The sequence below is a fragment of the Xenopus laevis genome, chromosome 1S (assembly GCF_017654675.1).
Source record: "Xenopus laevis strain J_2021 chromosome 1S, Xenopus_laevis_v10.1, whole genome shotgun sequence".
Classification (NCBI taxonomy): domain Eukaryota; kingdom Metazoa; phylum Chordata; class Amphibia; order Anura; family Pipidae; genus Xenopus; species Xenopus laevis.
Genome location: NC_054372.1, coordinates 25,968,126 through 25,990,203, shown reverse-complemented (window position 1 = coordinate 25,990,203; position 22,078 = coordinate 25,968,126). Strand labels below are relative to the sequence as shown.

At 40.0% G+C, this 22,078-nt stretch overlaps 1 protein-coding gene across 7 annotated transcripts in view; it reads right to left on the bottom strand.

The window, feature by feature from the left end:
- Window positions 1–22,078, bottom strand: part of limch1.S (LIM and calponin homology domains 1 S homeolog) — a 173,504-nt gene that overhangs the window by 89,709 nt on the left and 61,717 nt on the right. For all 7 annotated transcript variants that reach the window (XM_041579445.1, XM_041579446.1, XM_041579447.1 and 4 more), the window contains exon 3: window positions 11,306–11,375. In XM_041579445.1, coding sequence (XP_041435379.1) covers window positions 11,306–11,375 — 70 coding nt within the window. The remainder of the gene's footprint in view (window positions 1–11,305; window positions 11,376–22,078) is intronic.

Genomic DNA, 22,078 nt, shown 5'->3' with positions numbered 1-22,078 from the left:
CCTTGTGAGGCAACTTTGGGTGACTTTGGAAATCGAAGCGCCGCAAGTGCATTGCTGCAGGCGACTTTTAATTTTAGCAGGCGGAAGGTAGGGGGAAGGCAGTTCGGGGAGATTGTCGCCCCGAAGAAGAATCTGCCCGTGGGCTATAGCCCTAGAGAACAATGCATCCAAAGGCATTTGAACACAGGTTTGGCCCTAAGACCTAGGTATACAGGAGAAACATGACATATCATTATAAAATGAGGTTGGGTCAGGGTTAATGCTATAATCAAGATTTTTTTATGTATAGTCCCAGAATTTCCTACCAGGGAACCTGTAACAATGTGCAGTTTGGTTCTCAGCACTGGACTTCATTCTTACCCTTACAAGTGTTTAATTTTATGATGACGTACTGGCCCACAACAGTGAGAAGTGGAGACAAGAGCTTTTGCCTAGAACAACCCAACCTTTAAATAGAAAATCATCTTGGTAAATTTAAATTAGATTTTGTTGGGTACCCAAAGACAGGTTGAGTTTAGACCACCCTTACGATGCACTCGGTTGATTTGACAATTCCAACAAAGTAAAATGGAACCTGAAGAAAAATGTTGAAACAAGCAGTTATCTTTCCAGAAATGTATTATATTATTCTTTCACATGGTTTTACTGGTTTGAAGAGATGAAATACCTGTAGATCCACAATAATAGAACCACAGTATTTTCTGCAGGAGATAAAGTGACACCGCTACTCAACAAACAGGGGCATTTTAGTCATTATGGCTCCATGTATAATGGCAGAACCTTGGGAGTACAAGATGAACCTCTCTATGCTTACTCATCACAACAATAAAGCACTGGTGCCGTCACTCATTGTCGGTATCATAGATGAACAGAGAAGTAATCTGATTGGAATGAAGCAGATCATATTGCAGACACTTATGTTAACCTTTTCTTGGAAAGCCAACTTCCTTCGTGAACACAGTGTCTTTCTTTTGGTTCCATGGAACAGCTGCACAAGACATTTCCATGCGTATTCTTTGGCTAAAAGGTATTGGCCTGACAGTAAGCACATTGTCAGACTAATGAGAGCACTGAGCTCATTATGGAAAGCTTGTGAACAATTCACTGCACCCCATCCAAACAGCCTCCAGAAATATATCAAAGACAATCAGCATTTAAAGCAGCTGATACTGTTGAACTAGAAGATATAATTAAAGCTAAAGAGTGGAGGGGCTGGTAACTTTTAAGGCAGGAGGAACAACACTAAAGATTATCTCAAATCCATATAAACCATTGTTCACCCAGATTTATAAGAAAACAAGTGTGATTCTAAAGAAAAAGTACTGCTCTGTGTTAGTCATAACCGAAAAGCATCTTCTCTGAAGTGTACCCTGGTCTGGGTAGAGTAGAGGCACAATCAGAAAATAAAATATTCTGTACAAGATATCACCATACTGTCATGATAAAAATGAACATACTGTGCCCCCTCGGTAGAGCTCTTACCCATATATTGGTAGTAATAACACCTCTGGATTCAAAATCCCCCAAAATGGACAAAAATAAGCCCATCTTGGGCAATATAAAAGTTTCTCTGGCACTTCATGTCTGTTTTGCTTTCTACTGTGGTAACTTGCCATCAACATATACTTTGGGCTAGTGCCAACCATGTAACTCAATATTTACTGCTGGCTAATGAGGCAACAGCTGTCTCCGGATCGAGCATTCTACATCCACAGGCATAGCCGAATCCCACTCAACTATAATTATATCTTCCTTATTTAATCTGAAATGGAAACAATCACAGGGGCCAAGAAGTTGTGTAAATGAGCGCCTTTATTTTTCACATTCCTTCATATCCCGAGTAGTCTGTAATATCCTTTTGTGTTTATCCACGATTAAGTATCGCAAACGTACAAGACCAGCAATAAACACACCAATTAAAAGCTATTTATAACACAACTGTTTCCTTCATCTCGACAAGTTTGTCAAAGCAGAGGAAAAACGAACACCAAACTGAAAATAACCCCCGCAACGGATGCCTTGGCTGTTCTCCAAAGGCATCAGTCTGACACTTGTGCCAAGCAATAGGACTGCTTTTAGGGCTCTTACTCACAGGCATTTTTTTTCTGTGCTCCTCTGCGTTCACCTGCAGGCCCAGACTAAGGGGCACATTTACTTAGGGTTGAATATCGAAGGTTAATTAACCCTCGATATTCGAATGTATCTAAGATATTGGATAACTTTTACCACCATCTCAATCATCTCATCATTCTACCCAACTCTTATGCTAACAGTCCTTCAGGCTCAGTCCCTCCTGCCTCTACACTGCAGTTGTGGAATTGCCAATCTAGTAAAACTGATTGGATTAACTGGGTACATTTGCAATCACTCTTTGCTAGCATTATCAAATAAGTACATTTTAGATGTATGCAGTGCCATGCACTGGGCACTGGAGATAGAGGTAAATTGTATAAAGGTTATTTAGGTAGTATGGGGAAAATTAGAAGGTCCCAGTAGGTCCTTTGCCCAAAAGAAGATCCTTTGGTTTTCTTGCAGCCCTATCAAACCCTGGGGTCATGGCTAAAAATAACTGTGGAATCTTTGGCTAAAGCAATAAAGCATTTGTCTGGTGGATTTTCCAAAGAAGAGTAAGTAAAGAGGGGGAAATCACTAATACTTTGTTCTATATACCATATCTTATACTTTATCAGAGAACTATCATGCATAAAGCCTTCTGAGTGAGTTTGGGAGCCTCTAAATTGGAAGACAAATCCCTATGAGTGGGGGGAGGCAGATTGCGTGCTTTGGTACAGCGTATCCCTTCCTGAAAAAACAAAATAGTGGTGGGAAACACCTGTGTTTGATTTTCTCATCATATCATTGGCACAAACAGTATTCTGAGAATTATATAGGCAATATTAATAGTTAATTTAAACACGAATAGCATGAATATGGCAGGTGCTCCAGATGATAGATAGCCAAGATTCAGCACAATGTTTTCCACCTGCTCGAATGGAGTCAAGTTGTAGTTTGGTAAAAAAAAGTTCTATCTATAGATACATTTGAAAAAAAAAAATCCTGTTTTTCTGCAGGAATAACCTCATTTTATGTTGCAAGAGAGAGCGACTAATACATAGTTCTCCCGAATGGGAAACATGGGCTTTTTGCGAGGCCGGATAGAGAGTATAGAGAGCGGGTGGTCCAGCCAAAACTATAATTGCAGGTTTCCAAAAAAATAAAATGAAAAGAGAGGACTCAAATGACAAATTCACAAAAGGTACTCTATGTTCTATTGTCAATAGAGCTTTTCATGGTGGAGCCATGTCACAAGAATCCCTTCCTTCTTCTGGCTCTCCCCCTCCTCTGATTCCTTCAGGAAAATAACAGCAATACCTTTTGATTTGTTGGCCGCCTCATTCATGTCCAGCTCCTTTGCACTAGGGCAGACCTGGCATGGACTAGTGTTAGCTTTGCACAAACACAGAAGCCACCGGACAGCCCAGGAATTCCTTTGGTTGGGGTGCATTGCAATAAAGCATGCTAACATTAAGCAGGAAGAGATTGAATCTCCTTATCACTCATTTTTCATTTATAAAGCCATGTAAAGCTTGGTTGTGTTTGATGTCTGTTCAGCCTCCCTTGCTGTAAAAATGCTGGTTTTACAGAAAACAGCTGCACGGATTTGCATCTACTGCCAGATGCGAGGAGCCATTCTGCGTTCTTACAGAACAGTTACACATTGTTACAGCAATCAAATCTTTCGGAATGGTCTCAGACACCTATAAAAGGGGAAATATAGGCCAATATATTTATCTTCAGTTTTATTTTTCTGTGAATATTCCAAGTAAAGCATGCTGATTACCTCAACTGAGCCATTTAAAGAATGCCACCATTTAGTGTTCATAAATAGATGGTGCTGTTCTACTGTCATATGAGGGCAATCTCTACATTAATAAACTCAATATGGCAGCTTCAACACATGTATACCCATAAACCATACCAGATACATTATTTCCATTTACTGCAGAGGTTTAATACCTTCATGTGGTAATGTGCATATGGCATTTCCTAAAGAATAACGGGGTCAACACCGGTGGAATCCAAGGCATCAATATCCTTTCATGGTCTTTGAGCCTCAGTGGGAATTACTTACAAGTTATAGAATACACTACACTACTTAGGGATGGACAATTTCTCTTTACATACCAGCATTGCTAAAGACAAGAGTATAGATTTTTTTCCAAATTTAGGCATACTTCACACAAGCCATTATGCCATGGTGTTTTTATAGCATCTAACAACTGCAAATTCTTCTACCATAGCTCATCATTATGTTGCCACTGCCTACAGTGCTTTACTGCAGCTAAAGGGTAGAAACACACTGTCAGATTCGGGGAGCCCAGCAATATATCTCCTCTTCTTCGGGGCGACTAATCTTCCAAACTGTCTTCCCGCCGGCTAGAATTAAAATCGCCAGCGGGACGGCACTCCTAGCGCTTCATTTTCCGAATGTTGCTTCCATGTGAATAACATAAACAGAGCCCTTTCACTTTCAGCAGAAGAGATAAGAGACCAAGAAATTAGTTTTCTTCAATTACATCTCCAAGGACCTTCTAAGCATAAACTAGATTTATATTAGCAATAATTGGCACAGTTTTGCCTTTAAAACTGTAAGTCTAGACGGACAGCAGAACCAATACAAGTGCTGCTATTTTGGTTCCACAAATACAAGTAATTTATGGGTTCATAAGTCTACATATAATAAAGAAAAAACGTTTTAATAAAGTGTTGGTATGCACCGTCTTTCCAAATCCACTGTACAGAGGGCCAAATACTTATAGAAAGAGTCTATTAAACAATGATGTAATATTAGCACAGGTATGGCTCTCTGAAATCACTTGGCTGACTAGTAAAATTCTCCAGGGTTTTCACGTGCTCCAACAAAGCCAATGTGAAGCGCAAATAGGGAAGCGGTTGTGGTACTGTACAAGGGACATTATCTCATGGCCGCAGACATATATATAAAAAAAAGTATAGAAGTATAAAGGACATATGCTGCATAATAATGCCATGTTGCCAGGGTTAATTCTAAATGTATATGTATAGGATCCTTTCACTGCTTCTTTGTCTATTGATACCATTTTCTAGTCTGTCATATGGGAACTGGGTCCAAGAAAACATTTAACAGTTTAAATTCCAAACTGAAGGATTCACAAATAAGAAAAAAATAGAGACCCATTGCCAACTGTTTTAGAATTTAATTATCTAGATCACAGTTAAGGTATAGTGTCTCTTTAAATCAAATGAAACCATAATATGAATTATATCTACAATTATTTCCTTCATAGAAAAATATAGGAGAATATGCTACCCGTAGAACATACTGTATACAGAGTACACAGAATAATGGAGAGTAGAGTAAACTCTCAAGGAAATCTTCCCATCCTGCAATGATATGCTTCCCCATAACTTCCTGCCCTCACCACCATTCTTGATAATAGATTACATTTTTTGATTGTACAGGGCCTGTGTACAGATAGCGGTAGTTCAATAACAAAAACAGTATTTGCTCCAGGTCCAAGAACTCATATCAACCAGTCAGATGTTTATTTTAACACAGCAGAACATGTTGATAGGTTGCTATTGGTTACTAGAACTGGAGCTTTACATCTGTATTTCCATTACACCCAGAGTGCCTTGCGTTTCATCAGATCACAAAGGTTTATGCCATATTAATCAAAGCAAGGGTGTTTAAGTGGGCTCAGGAGCCCCTTTTGTATGACCAACGGCTTTGAATTACTACAGATAATACCATCACTCCTCAGGTCAGCATTTTTGCCTGTAATTTTCTGCCACCTTAAAGTGATACTGACACCTTATCTATCAACACAAAAGAGAGACAACAAGTTACGTTGTGCGTTGTGCTGCACGCAGTGCGGTGACATTTTTTGACCACGTCCACTTGATGGCCACACCCATTTATAAGAAAATATAAATAAGAAATAAGATAAAAGGACATTTACTCAACAAACCATATAAAAATCTAGCCCCGTTTACAAAAAGTGTTGTTCAAAGTTTGACATTCCCACAAAAGTTGATCTTCTTGGGAAAAAAAGCAGCAGCGACACTCTTTAATACTCTTTAATGCTCTTCCCACAAAAGCAGAAGAAACAGTGCAGCCTTTAGAGCAGCAGAAACAGTGCGGCCTTCAGAGACGCAGAACAGGAGAGGACAGCTTGCTGGCATCCAGATCTGCTCACTGCTATTCTCATAGAGCGAGATTTGGATCTTCGGAAGGAGCTGAGAGGACACAAAGCACCAGAAGGAGCCAAAGAGAAGCACGATGGAAGAAGCGGGAAAGACCCAAAGACAACTGCTCCGAAAAGTGCAGAGAAGACCTGAGGCGAAGACAAGATCGCCAGAAGATCTGAAGATAACGGGGCACTTAAAGGCAACGCGGGAAATCTTCACTATTATGCGTGATAGTGGAAAAAGCAGCAAACAGCGGGAAATACATAATGGGGGCATAATGTGGGACAGTTGGGAGGTATGTGGCAATAATAATTTTCTTTCAAAATATTAATCTACATTAAAAGTTACATATAGGTCACTTTGATAGTTTCTTGCTGATAGTTCTGCTTTTGTAAGTAATTAATACTTGAAGTTCCTAAACCTGACTGTTTTGCCAACCTGACTGTCCCATCTCAGTCTAAAGGAACATGGTGGTAAGAAAGGTTATGTAAAAGCATCAGACAAATACTTTTATGGCAAAATTATAAATAGCATTCAAAGATAATGTTATGATGAATGTAACAAAAAAAAAGGTTATTTACTGGTGTCAGTATCTCTTTAATGGTTATTTCTCGCTGGCCATCACTTGTATATCAAGGCACATCCCCTCATCTACTGGGCTTGTAAAACGATTACAATTACACAATGGAACGGCTGTTTTATTTTTTTATATATATATTTCACTTAAAGTCTTTGTGGTCTAGCTTAGGTTTACCCTTAATACAATATGGTTTCAATAATAATCTAGTCAGGCATTATTCTATGTATTACAACCCAAGGCCTGCACCACAAATGGGAAACTTGGCTCAGACAAGACTAAAACTGTGCGGCATCACATCCATAGTTCCATTAGACAATATAAAAAGGAAAACACAAGGGACCCTTTCATTAGTCAATATTACCTTACTCCATGCATAAAGCACTCTTTCTCAGCACAACAGCTCCACCATTACTGAACCCAGCTATTGTTCTCTCCATGATCCATTGGATTCTATGTAAAATACCTCTGCCGAAATAAGCAAAGTAGAAACGTTTTGTCTAATGTAGAGAAAATAATTGGAAGATAAAAATCCTGCTTATAAATATAATATATTTTCCCTTTCCCACTATTTCTTTTGGCCCAGCTGTCAGGAAAGAACAGAGTGGCCAATATACAGAAAAGTGGGGTGGTGGAGATGGCACAGGGCTTTAGGGAATATATTTTTACAGGACTCCTTTACATATTGAAATGAAAATGAATTTTGCAGAGACAGCATGCCCGAGAGAAGCAAGCAGAAACTCGTGTCTCGACTTTTTCTCGGCCCAAGGTGCTAACCTTACTGACTGGCACGCAGAACTGGTCCAAGAATAACTGCACTGAGCACAGAGGAGGCTTGCAGACAGCTGTATCCTAGACACAGTTCAAACCACATCATCAAGTTTGCCGATGACACGACTGTGGTGGGGCTCATCAGCCACAACTTTGAGTTGGCGTACAGAGATGAGGTTCAGCAGCTGGCGGTCTGTTGCAGTGAGAACAACCTGTCACTGAATGTGGATAAAACAAAATAGATGATCGTCTACTTCAGGAGAACTCGCCCTGCTCACGCACCACTCAACATCAGCGGCTCCACGGTAGAGACAGTAAAGAACACACCTCTGTCCACATCTCTGATGACCTCACCTGGACCACCAACACTGCCTCCATCACCAAAAAGGCTCAGCAGCGTCTTCACTTCCTAAGACGACTGAAACGGGCCAGCCTACTGCCTCCCACCCTCACAGTGTTCTACAGGGGCACCATAGACAGTATCCTGACGAGCTGCATCTTCATCTGGTACAGTAGTGCCAGCTCTGCTGACTGGAAAAGTCTACAGCTGGCAACATCATTTTAGCGGCTCTTCCATCACTGCAGGACATCTCCCACAAGCGCTGTGCAAGAAATGCCTCCTGCATTGCACTGGACTCCACAAACCCCTCACGCGGACTGTTCACACTGCTCCCATCCGACAGACGCATTTGCAGTATTAAAGCCAGAACAACCAGGCTGCGCGAAAGCTTTTTTCCACAAGCGATCAGACTCCTCGACTCACTGCCTGCCCTCCCACTACATATCAGACACACATGAACTGTGAATTTAACTTTGTGAACTGTTAATTTATTTGCACGATTCTAAAGGTTTACACATGTATATATCCAATTTCTGCCAATATATTGCACATTTCAAATGTTTACATATTTATTGTGTATTCTAAGTGCCTTTTTGTGATATTTACTAGCTGGAGCCACGTTGTCTCATCTCACTGCGTATTCGTATACTGCTGAGATGACAGTAAAGTTTACTTTGACTTTTGACTTGACTTAAATGCTCTTCCAGAAAATGTAGTCTGCTGTAGCTTCAGTCCATTAGGCTGATAAGGGCAGCTTGCCTGAGATCTGAGAGCAGATGCAGCCCTTCCATTCCAAGCCACAATCACAATCACATTCCAGTGACGAGAAGCAGACAGCTGCACTGAAAGGGAAAGTGGGTGAGCACTTGAAAGGTGCAACCTCTTGCAGCGTGCCAAAAAGTGCAGTATCAGGATATTTCTCTGCACTCCGTTCTGCTTTTGTAAGTAATTGTTACTTGAAGTTCCTAAACCTGACTGTTTTGCCAACCTGACTGTCCCATCTCAGTCTGTCAGTTAGAGTTTCTAATGCTAATGGACTCCTGCTGCACAAATATGGCAGCCCCATCATTGAGGAACATGGGGGGTAAGAAAGGTAATGTAAAAGCACCAGGCAAATACTTTTATGGCACAATTATAAACAGCATTCAAAGATGTTATGATGGATATACAAAAGGGTTATTGTCTGGTGTCAGTATCTCTTTAAATCCATTCTGGCCAAAATTTACAGCACCCATGCAATCCTTCTAATCACCAACCCTTTTGGGAGCTTGCTAGCTGCAAATCCTAAACCCCTTTGGCAAAGCAGAAATCATTAAAGGGGAAGCTAAAGCAACACCATTTTTTAATTGTATGGCACAGATTACTGAATCATGTTTAGTACAGTAAGTAGTCCAGCCCCCTTCTTACACCTAAACTACCCTGCAGCCAACTTCTTTAGGGAAGGTAGAATACATAAGCAAGGTGCCACTTGACATTTGGGGACCTTTTGCACAGGGATCACACCTGGCATTCATGTGATATCACTAGAGGATGGGGAGTTAGGTGCACCAGGGCTTATAATTAGAATAGTTTATCATAGGACTTTATAAGAAAACCCTATGCCTTTAATTGCCCTGATATCTAAAACACCTTGCCCTTCCAGTGAATCAGACTGCTCTACTAATATATAGAGATTTACCAAAATTAACAGTTAATATAATGGCCACGTAAAGCTATCCAGAAGTAGCACAACTAATTTTCCTATTCCACTAGTCCAACAAGGACTGAAAGGTCTCCGTTTGCCCATAATTTCTCTACAAGACTGAGACAGAATGTTCCACTGGCTGACAATCCATTTGGAAGAGTAAAGCTAAGTAGGATTACAATGTCCTGATCACATTACCAGCTAATTAAGTGTAATTAGCATAAGGACGTAATGTGAGGGGCTAAGAGAGCAGCATCAGTATGTGGTACAGCTCTGTACCAGGATGGCTACACAAAGCCTCATTCATTGGCAGTCCTACAATTCTACTTCATTTTCTCCTAACAATTTAATGTTTTTTCTTCTTAAAAGGTGATTGTTAACAGTGTGTGTGTGTGTGTGTGTGTAGATGAAGATAATCAGGGGCTATTTATTATCAGTACCCTTTCTAGACATCATGGCTCTGGGTCCCAATTTAGGATAAGGCTATTTATAAGAAACTGGTCAGGATTTGGAGTTACTTTTCCTCCCTGGATATTGAGAATCAGGGGAGGATTTTGTTTCTTTGTGATTCATACTGTGGCAGGGTACAAAGATCTATAAATTCCTTCTGACATTTATACAGAACAGACGTAATAAAGCAAGGGGATTGCCCGGTCTTTAATATCTCTGCAGGAATTCCTTTAGATTAAGCAAGTGCTTATATGATCCAGTACAAATTGCTCCTTGGCACTGCTCTGTGTATATATATATATATTTATTTATACAGTGTTTAGGAAGCAAATCAAAATGCCATAGAGTTTCTAGTGAGATGACTCCTCTCCTGTACTGTACCACTGTGAACTTTCTTTCTACGCGCTAGGTACTTATTCTCATACCAACAAACAAATATGAGCAGTATAATTACAAATGGGGGCATCTGGGTTAAGTTTTTTTCCTGTTAATATTCCGGACAGCAAGAATTGGATACCTTGATTCTGGTGCCTCTGAAGTGTATGTTCTATTTATTCCTATGGGATTTTTAGAAGGGTATTTATCAAATAGTGAGTTCTACATTTTCAACCATTGATATATATGCTTCTAAAAATCCCATAGGAATGAATAGATCATGGGTAAGTATTTATTTATTCGAATCTGAACTCACTTTTTTGATAAATCTGCCCCTAAATGTAGGAAGCAGAAGTGTACGTGATGCATTTGGGTTACTTGATACCTTTGGTTTAGTCCAAATTTCTAGTTCACTGTTTTTGGGTTGTCTGACTTCCATAGGATCAGCTCAAGGCCTATAAAACTCACCCTTTTCAAGTTACTATTTCCTAAGTATAAACAAGGCCATACCTTATCTTGGCAAAGGTCAGCCTTTAGGACAAATGATCAGTGGGACAATGAAGGACAATCTAGTTAAGCAGAATCAAGACAAGCCACTCTTTGATTTTGTAAAACAGTAAAACATTATGACAACTATGCACAGACAGTGAACATACTAGGATATTTCCTATTTGTATGCTGATTTATAGCTTTATTATGACAATTGAAGCATCAATGTTCTTTGCTAAACATGCCAAGCTTTGTTGGGCCACCCATTCTCATGAATAACTTAGTGAATGCATAAAAAGTAACAAAGATAGCCGGCAGTTTTTTTTTTTGCCTTTGTTTTATTCTTTCTCCTCTTCCCTGTAAAAAATAATATCATGATTATACTTACCAATCCAGCAATGGGAGTAGGAAGTCGGTTGATCTTTTTTACAAGTCCCGGTTTTATAGCATTTAATAACCTGCAGAGAAAAAATATTTAAAGTATATTAAAGGCAAAATGATAAAATTGATGAAATAAAATTGATATTCATGTGTTTAATTTCAAATATATATTTCCACTTTGGCACGGAGTACTTGGCCTTAATGATAACAAGTTTGGTGCCTATTAGCGCTCCTAGGTACTCTAAAAAGAGTTAGGTGGTCATTTGGGGTCACCTTTGCAGTTGATATTTCAGCATATTGCTAACTATGCTAAACTTGCTATGAGCAAGAGGAAAGGACCTAACCAATGATTGGTCCTCCAAGGGAGTTTTGAACATTCTGGTCTGACAACCACTGAGCAAGGATGAATTTTCACCATTTTCACCCCATACAAAGGGTCATTTCCGAACACAGCAACACGAACAAACATGGTAAATGAAAGCAAATGTTGAACTTATTGATGCCATTCATTAAAGATACTTGCATCCAACAAGCTCTATTGTGTCCATCCTGCCTGTTGACAAGTGTGTGTACCTATTGATGATGTGGAACCCTGGAGCTGCTGCCGCCAGGAACATGGGGCAATTTCAGTGATCACACATATATTGTTGGGTCAAGAATTAGACATTAATGTCACTTTACAAATTTCATTGTGCACCTTGAATTGCATTGGTAAATGACTCTTAGGGTCAGGCACACGCTCAGATTCGCAAGGCGACAAATCTCCTCTTCTTTGGGGCGACTAATCTCCCAGAACTGCCTCCCGCCAAATAGAATGTAAATCGTCGGTGGGATGACACTCGGATCATTTCGTTTTCTGAAGTTGCCTCACGAAGAAGCTTCGGGCCACTTCGGAAATCGAAGCACTCTGATTGCCATTCCACTGGCGATTTTCATTCTAGATGGCAGGAAGGCAGGAGAGGCAATTCAGGGAAATTAGTTGCCCCGAAGAAGGTTAGTGTGTCTCTGCCCTAACAGGCTCCTCGCAAACAGTACAGAGGTCAAACTTGGGTTCAGGGCCCCAATTCTGCAAGGTAGTGATGTTACCCACTCAGCCACTGTTATAAGTATAGCCAATATTGCTTCACCTGAAGTGCAACTAAAATTGCAAATAAGGAGCAGATTCGCCCAGGTGATGGCTATTTCACTGATATTTATTATTCACTGGCTATGTTTTAGTGCTTCAGTCAGAGGAGTGGTGGGAAAAGTTGCCTTAAGTACAAGAAGAGATTCCTGCGATTCCAGAGATTTGCCCTGGGAAGATAACAGTCTGTACCGCACTCTCTAAAAGCTTCCAAATATCTGTTCTGTTTTTTGATTCAGTGCTCTGTCTTGATTCAGAAACCCTGATATGCCCTTATTGTGAAAATAAACACACAAATACAGCCATTTGACTCTTGTTAATAAGCTTCGCATTCTTGGATCCTCATGTGAATTCTAATCACAGTCTGCAGTTATAAAAGACCTGTGATTTCAATACGCTGGAAATACATCCAAGCGGCGAAGGAAGGAAGGAAATCACATTATAAAGATATAATAAAAGTCTCTGGGCACATACCAGGATTTTAATCCTCCAAGTGACCTGTATTCAGAAAAGGTCCTGGAAACGTGCACAGTAGTTATTTAAAGGAAAGCAAGGATAGGGTGCTTTTTATGATATGACTAACAGCACTTGCGTTGTCAGACATTCAGTGTATTTGGGAAAAGCCGATTTTCCACTAGGGATGCACCAAATCTACTATTTTAGGAATATGCCAAACTTCAAATCCTTTGTGAAAGATTCTGGCAAATAACAAACTGAATCTGAGTCCTACTTTGCATGTGCAAATTAGGGAACCAATGGGGAAAGTAAACTGCGAACGCAGCAAAAAAAAAATTTGAATTCCTTGTTTGTGTGACGATGAGTCACATGACTTTTTTCCTGTTAAAAAAACGCTGAATCTTGGCAGAATCCCGGATTCGGTGCATCCATATTTTCCACAATCCTACCTTACTAAACATTTGTAAGAGACAGTGGCTGCAACAACATCAGAGAAGATTGCCATTCCCAATTTCAGCCTGAACGGGGTTCAAATGCTTTAATTTTTATTAGTGTAATAAAAGCTGCTATATGGGTAGAGCTGCCTGATTGCTTCATTGCTCACTGAACTTTCCTGCAAGCTTGTCCCTCTTTCTCTCATAAAAAAAATGATATTCCTCATGATAGGTTCTGATTAGTGCAGAACTCTTTCCTACTGAGCCGCTCATCCATCGGTGGAAGTGATTTATTGCCAGCATTGGACAGATTTAAGGCTGCACTCAATAATTGTGTGCTACTGTCACCGACAGCCTTTTAGCATAAATTAAAATACTGTTGTAATCCTTTTATTAACCTAATAATACTGTAGCTGCACCAGAGACATAAAGCAATTTATGCTGGATGTTATGAAATACAGTGGAAGGAACAATATTAAAAAAAACAGGCACATAGATTATCAAGAGCAAAGTATACTATAGACCAGTACCATAGACATCAGCAACCAATAATGATGGCCGTACATGGGCCAAATATGCACCTGATGAAGGTAAACACATTTCCTTTCCTGAGACAACATGAACTGGGAACATGTTTTACCTGCCCGATCCCAAAAACAACCAATATCCATTATACATAGATATTAGTTGGGCCCAGCGAGGCACCATACCGTATTATTGGTACATGTATGGCTAACTTAAAGCAGAACTAAACCCTTAAAATAAATATGTCTAAAAACACCATATTTTATATATTGAACTTATTGCACCAGCCTAAAGTTTCAGCTTCTCAATAGCAGCAATGATCCAGGACTTCAAACTTGTCACAAGGGGGTCACCATCTTGGAAAGTGTCTGTGACACTCACATGCTCAGTGGGCTCTGAGCAGCTGTTGAGAAGCTAAGCTTAGGGGTCGTAGCAAATTATCAAGCAGAAAATTAGGTTGTCCTGTAATATAAACTGATGCTACAGGGCTGATTATTAAATTCTGATACTAGTTGCACTAGTTTTTTGTGCTGCCATGTAGTAATTATCTGTATTAATTACTAATCAGCCTTATATTGTGACATTTCTATTCTATGTGTACTGTATATTGTGAGCTGGTCCCTAAGCTCAGTAAGTGACAGACACAGAGCAGCAAATCAGTAGAAAAGAAGATGGGGAGCTACTGGGGCATCTTTAGAGACACAGATCTTCCCTGCTAAAGGGCTGTGGTTGCCTTGAGCTGGTACAGAAGCCCATAACATCATGTACAACATTTCTAGCTACTTCGCTAGTTAGGCTTTAGTTCTCCTTTAAGACATTACCTAATATCAGATTGGGTTGGATGGCCTACTGATTTCAAACAAACTTCTGGCCAGGATCCTCTGCCCTACACTGTACTTGAAAGCATTGGCTTTAAGAACAGTTATAAAATACACATATGTTCTGATCACATAGACAAAACCAATTAACTAGACTAATAATGAAGCCATTATAGGGCAATGGTACATAGAATACTTTTACAATTTCATTTTTTTTTTGGGCTCTTTAAAAATAAAAAATAAGGGCCCTAATTAGTCCCATAGACACTTATGAACCCATACAAAATCTAATAACAGTTTACATTATGCCCATCAGCTCATATAGAGTTGTGCATAGATAGGGTAACCCTCAGAGTTTATGTTTCAGAGGACAAATGTTGTTCTATCTGCAAAAAGGTCCAGCTTTGACTCCTGTTTCCCTTCTAAAGATTGTTAGTCTGCTTTCCATAGTAAGTATGGTTGCTTTGCCTCCTAAAGTCTTCATTTCATATTAGGAACATCCTGGGGCATCAGACCTCTCCAGTTAAAAGGCACCAAGTACTGTACCAGGGCTAGATGTCGATTTAGAAGCAAAATGGATAGGTCTCCATATTGGCAATCCAGTGGAATTCTGGGAACAGAGGCAACTTATTGCTCTAGTACTGAACTGATTTTAGCTGTACGTTGATCTTTAACGACCAGAATGGAGTCTAGGCACTGAAAACTGTAAATAGAATCTTAAATTACATTGGCCATTTCCCCAGCCAGTGATGTCCAGAGTACCACAAGGCTTCTTCCAATCTATATTCTCACTTGGCTTCCAACTAACTAAAAAAAATGACATGAAAAAAAAGATTAAGCTTAATATTTTTGGCCATCTTATTTATGTAGGAGAGATGAACAAAAGGAGGAATCTTTATTATAATTATATACACTGTATATTCGAGGACAGGGAAGTGAAATGGCAAATGGCCCCAAATCAAGTAGCAAAATGTGGCACATACCAGCCCTCGCCTCTTATCTGCTTCCCTATTCATAACTCGGGGATTTTAAAACAGCAGGCCCTATATTGTTTGGATTTAGAGTTCCAACAAGATTAGAGTTTTATCTGTCCAAAAAATGACTGCACTCGTTCCAGCTGAAAACAGGCAGTCACAAGAACAAATTCTATATAGGGGCAGGATTGAGCCATTTGTTGGCAGACACACAGGTTTTCTTGTCCCAGAAATAGTATGTAAGGAAAGAAAAATGCATCAGCCACTTGGATAATAAACAGCTATGTTTTGCAAAGGGATCATGATGTGGGGTCGGGGGGGGGGGGGGTTACCTTCCCAATACAGTTAGAACAATGTGAAGACACAGTTGCACAATAAAACCTTGGATGTCGCTTTCTCAGTGAAATACCTGAGTATGAAAAATATTGAACCATTTTCATCAGCCGTGACAAAGTCAGCAGGAGAACAGTGTTAGATGTAATGGAGTGGTCTAAGGCATAAAAGGAATAATTTATGGGGCAACTTGCCAATAAGCAAGGTACATGGCCTAGTGAACATGAGCTGTTTCAAAGCATTTTGATTGACTTGAATAGGTTAGTTCATATTCATTAAAATGTACTATATTCGAATTACCCCTCAGAAATAAATAGGGATGCACCGAATGCAGGATTCGTTTCGGGATTCGGCCAGGATTCAGCCTTTTTCAGCAGGATTCGGATTCGGACGAATCCTTATACCCAGCCGAATCCAAATCATAATTTGCTTATGCAAATTAGGGCCGGGGAGGGAAATTGCGTGAATTATTGTCACAAAACAAGGAAGTAAAACATTTTTCCCCTTCCAACCCCTGATTTGCATATGCAGATTCAGTTCGGTATTCAGCCGAAATCTTTTGCGAAGGATTTGGGGGTTCGGCCGAATCCAAAATAGTGGATTCGGTGCATCCCTAGAAATAAATTACTTTTTTCAAAAGCTTTACTATAGTCACCTAAATAACTTATGTAACTGTTCGAGGTGTTTTTCTGATTCCATTTAGCAATTTCTGTTTTATTTATTAAGTTTTCATGATATTAGCAGTTTTATACTGCTTATGTCTATCACTAACCCCCTACATAAGGCCCCATATAATGCGCACACTGACAGAACTCTACACTAGGCAACACTCTCTCTTGTGTGTGTGGGCACATTAAATTGTTGTGAACACAGAGAATTTGGTACACATTCAAAATTATTATTTTTTTAAGTCTGTACAAAAAGTAATTTTCCCCACACACAGCCAAAGAGAAATGTTAAGAAGCACTGCATGGAGATGATGTTTAGGGGTGAATCTGGAACTAAAGAATGGCGGCTGTTAAGAATATATATTCTCTTATATCTATACTTGTTATTATAAGCCAAGAGGTGACCAACCATCTCTCTGGACCATAAAGGAGCTTTAACAAGCAGATGCCTTTTCAACAACTCCCTTTAATGCCCATTTATGTCCAAATGAAATATCTGGCATCTATTCAGCTACATTTTTTTATATGTTGCTGTGTTGCCAACAAAAAGGGGTAAATTACAGTAGATAACTTATTATCTGAACAGAACTATTTAATTTTGACTCCACGTCCCTTTCCAAACTAAAGAGTCTATTTGTACAGCAAAGATCTACATACTGACAGCCCTGGGAGCTAAATATAAGGAATAAAAGCTTGTTTGGGAGCAAATAAAGCAAGTGATAATGTGATGGGTCATACTCAAGTCTATACTTCCCACCCCTTCTACATACGCATTATTTTGCTGATTTTGTGCACACAGCTTGCCTGCTATCTATTGAGCAGCATAAAAACACCTTCCCATCGCATGGGAACTATACATGTGTCTGAAAAATTTGCAATGAAGGGGATTCCATCAGATTGCAGTATAATCACGGCTCCGCACACACTTCATAATCAGCAGGTTATTTATTGTTATTTTCACCACACATCAACGTTTCGGGGGGTTTTCACCCGCAATTTGTTGAGGGGCCTTGCCGGGCCTGCGGTGAACCAGCACCACCAGTGCAGGAAAGTGGACAAGGTGAGGGTGCGGTAAATATAACACTGGGGATTCCATCAGAACATTCCTCCCAACTTTTTGAAAATAGAAAAAGGGACAAAAAGTTTTGCCACGCACAGTGCAGAGAAAATTTTTGGTGTTTTATGGCCATACCCCCTAATTACCATGACCATTCAGGCCCAGATTTGTGGAGAGGCCACCAAGGCCCGGGCCTATGGCGGCAGGATTTTAGGGGGCGGCATGCTGCCCAACCACGCCCACATAGGTTCAGAAACATTGGGGAAGCGCAGGAGATACAATCGTTTTTTAATTTCCCGTGTGCCAATCCCCATTGCTCTAGTTCCAATGATGAAAATTTGAGCAAATAACAGGGGACGGGGTGACGAATAACAGCGGGCCTGGGGGCGCCCTCTATGTAAATCAGGTGCTGTGTTTTATTTTTTTCACACTGGCCCACGGCTAGCATTTTTACTCAACAGAGGGTACCTTATAAATTGTCCCTCCCAACGAGGAATCCTTTCCAGTTATAATATTTATTTGCAGTCACTGGAATATTTATATGTAAAACTGTGTCGTTGATCAATTTCCAGTGTCTGAACTGTTTTAAAAGGAAGCTAAAGGTCTAGAACAATATTTCATTGAACAGTTTCAGGGGGTACAGTGCTCCTTTGATTTACCGTCTGCATGAAACACTTATATCAAGAGGGTGGTGTCATAAAACAGCACATTTTGAGAATTTTCACTGCAATATTGAAAAGCAAAATCCAAAAGAAAGCCAGTAGCACACTGAGTCAGGTTGCAGCAAGTGTATCTGTTCCCATTTGGTATAATGTGAGCAAAAAAATGAAAAAGAGCAATATTGAAAAGAGCAATTCTTCTCAATGTCATTGTAAGTGAATAGGGCACTTAATGCAGACCCTCCACAAAATGGGTATCTCCCTTTTACGGATTTTGCAAACTTCTAATCTGAATTTCCGCCGTTCCATACATTACAACAGGAGTTCTCAACCATAATTTTACCTGTGAGCCACATATACCAGAGGAGCTACACAAGCATAAAAAAAGTCCATGGGGGTGCCAAATAAGGGCTGGGATTGACTATTTAGTAGCCCCTATGTGGACTGGCAGTTATTCATGAGACTCGGTTTGGCAGTACACCTAGTTTTTATGCAACCAACACTTCCCTCCAAGCCAGGAATTCAAAAATAAACACCTGCTTTAAAGGGGAAGTAAAGTCTAAAATAGAAGAAGGCTAGAAATGCTTATTTTGTATACTAAACATTAACATGAACTTACTGCACCACAAGCCTAATCAAACAAATGATTTATGCTTTCAAAGTTGGCCACAGGGGGTCACCGTCTTGTAACTTTATTAAACATATTTGCAAGACCAAGAACATGCACATGCTCAGTGTGGTCTGGGCTGCTTAGGGATCGTCATAAATTATCAAAACAGCAGTCAAATAATATACGAATTCCCTTGACAAAGGCTGTCTGCCGAAACGTTGGAGCCATTCTCATTTGGCAGGTGTATCCACTTCTTGTTGTTCTTTTTCTGCCTTGTGTGTACCGAAGGGTGGTATGTATTTGTTTATTGTTTTTGTAAACATTGTGTTACTGCTAAATTGTTCTTTTTAAACAGTAAAGTATTTTCTATCATACCACCTGAGTATATAAGTTTTTTGTCAGTGTGCAGACCTGATATTTGATATACTATATTTGGTTGCTCTGTAGGGGTGACTTTAGGTTCTTTTTGCACCTCCAGTTGCATTTTGTTTCTATTTTTTTAAATGAGTGTGCCCTCCATTTACCTATATTTTTGTCAAATAATATCTGCCAGAAGCCGATACAGCAAGACTGATTAATAATCAGAATATACAGACTGCACTGGGTCCTGTGTTGTCATGTATCTAATGTGGATTTTATAGTTTTTGTATTGTTTAATACATACTTTCTCCAACTCTGCAGAACCAGTGGCTGCAGCAAAATAATCCTCCAAATAGAATCCCAGTTTATCTGTTTAAATCGGGCTCCATGATCTTTGTCCCTGCAGCTGGAGTTGGAAACAGTAAGGGCAGTGACACACGCTATTTTTCGGGAGATTAATCGCTTCTTTTTTGGGCGACTAATCTCCCCGAACTGCCTTCCCGCTGGCTAGAATGTAAATCGCCAGTGGGATGGCACTCGGAACGATTCGGGCAACTTCGGAAAGCCAAATCGATCTAAGTGCCACATTCTAGTCGGCGGGAAGGCAGTTTGGAGAGATTAGTCTGCATTAAGTGTCCCTGGGCAAAATGGCCAGGATTGCCCCTGAATACAAATCTCTACACAGTCGCCGACTGCTCTACAGGGAAACAAACAAAGCTGCTTGAGTTCTGCATGGCTGTTCATAAGTATGATTGTTTCCCTGCTCAGCAGTTAGGGACCATCTGACAATTCCTATCCACAGCAGTAAATGAAGGGAGAATTTCACTGCATACAGTCAGGTTTCTTATAAAAACGGTACACATTTTTTAATCAAAGTATATTGTAGATAGGTTTCTTTTTCATTAAAGAAAGTAAAAATTGGATTTTATGTTTTTGCCTTTACATGCCCTTTAAGATCAAGGGGTGGTGAGCAACATGTTGCTCACGAGCCACTGGTTGGGGATTACTTTATTACAAAAACTATACTTACTACTTAACACAATACATTGGTCCTGCCCATTCTGCATGCCGTGTAGAGCAGGCCTGGTGTTATGCAATTCTCATATGAGGACCTGACAGAGAAGCAATAAGACCACTCCCAGATTCTTTCTGGCAGTGATGGTGATCCGTTTATTTACTGAAGTCAGAACACACAAACATCACCACTCTGATAATATAAACATCACTCTAAATATGAACTTCAAATTCCTAACACACCATTTTATTGGAAACCTTTTATTCATTCGGAAGCGATATTTTATTATGGCGCTTACAAACCGGTATAATATATTGTAAAAATTAGATTTTGTGGGGGACTGCAATCCTTTAAGCACACAGTCATTTAATACAAAGGGAATATGATTATACTCCACAGATGTATCCAATTACTCACAAGCCTCTCTAGATACAGACAAACATGGCATTACAGAAACTAGTATTGTAGTGTTTCCACTGCACACCCGGAAATTTACTCACTTCCGCTGCTCTAGTGGTGCTGGTTATCCGCCGACCCGACAAGGCCCCTCAGCAACAGCAATTCAACAATTATGGACGTTTCGGGGGGTACAACCCCCTTCGTCAGGATATCCTGACGAAGGGAGGTTGTACCCCCCGAAACGTTGATATTGGTGGTGAATATAAATAAAAGAATGGGGGTTTCCCCACTGCAGAAAAACTGGTGTGTGCGGATCCATAATTGTTGAATTGCTATTACAGAAACTAGGTTACAAATCGTGCTTTTACAGTTTCTTTACTGCAGTAGGCAGACAGTCTGATGGCTATCCCAAGTCAGGGAGGGTTATCCCCTGTCATGCCCTGGGCAATGACTGCAACTCCTGTAATACAGCCCTGACTCATACACAGTGTCGGACTGGCCCACAGGGATACCAGGAAAACTCCCGGGGGGCCCTGGTGTCAGAGGGCCCTCCTGCTTCAAAACATTTGGCATATTTCATGGCCATTACCTATTTCTATGAGAACAAAGATTGAATAAGAGATTATAGTATGTATAGTATGATTATAGTATGTAAAGAAAACATGAACATGAACATTTGGTAAGGACAGACTTTTAAGTCCGATAATGAACATTTGGATTTCCAGATCTCATGTACAACAAAAAGTTTGCCATTTGCCAGTCTATATTTTCCATGTACTACAAGGAGGCTTCCAGGTGTTTTGTAGTTCATGGGTACAAAGCTAAAAAGAGATGTCACCATCAATTCGTCAGTTTATATTTACCAGGTAGAACATGGAGGCCACCATAAGGCTATCTATAGTTAATGAGTACAAGAGGGAGTACACCACTAGTACACCACTAGTAAGTCTTTATTTCACATATACAAAAGGAAGGCGACATTTAGAAGTCTGTACTTCATGTCTACAACAAAGAAGCCACGATATTGTAATCTCTATTTCACAGGCACAAAAGGGAGGCCACTATATGCCAGACCGTATTCTGCATGTACTAAAGGGAGGACCATTTTTGGTTTTACTTTGTGCACATTATCTTACAAGCCAGAAGTAAGACATCCTGAGCACCCTTAGCAAACCATCAATTCCACATCAGCCTCCCCTACGCCATTCTGCATGTATGTATGGCATGGCTGTGCATTGGATTCCTTACATGGAAACTCTTTGTACTGAGCAAACTATATGCTTATTCTCCAATGTGCAGATTCAAGCAGTGCATAGCAAGACTTCAAGGCATTTGCGACTATGAACCGG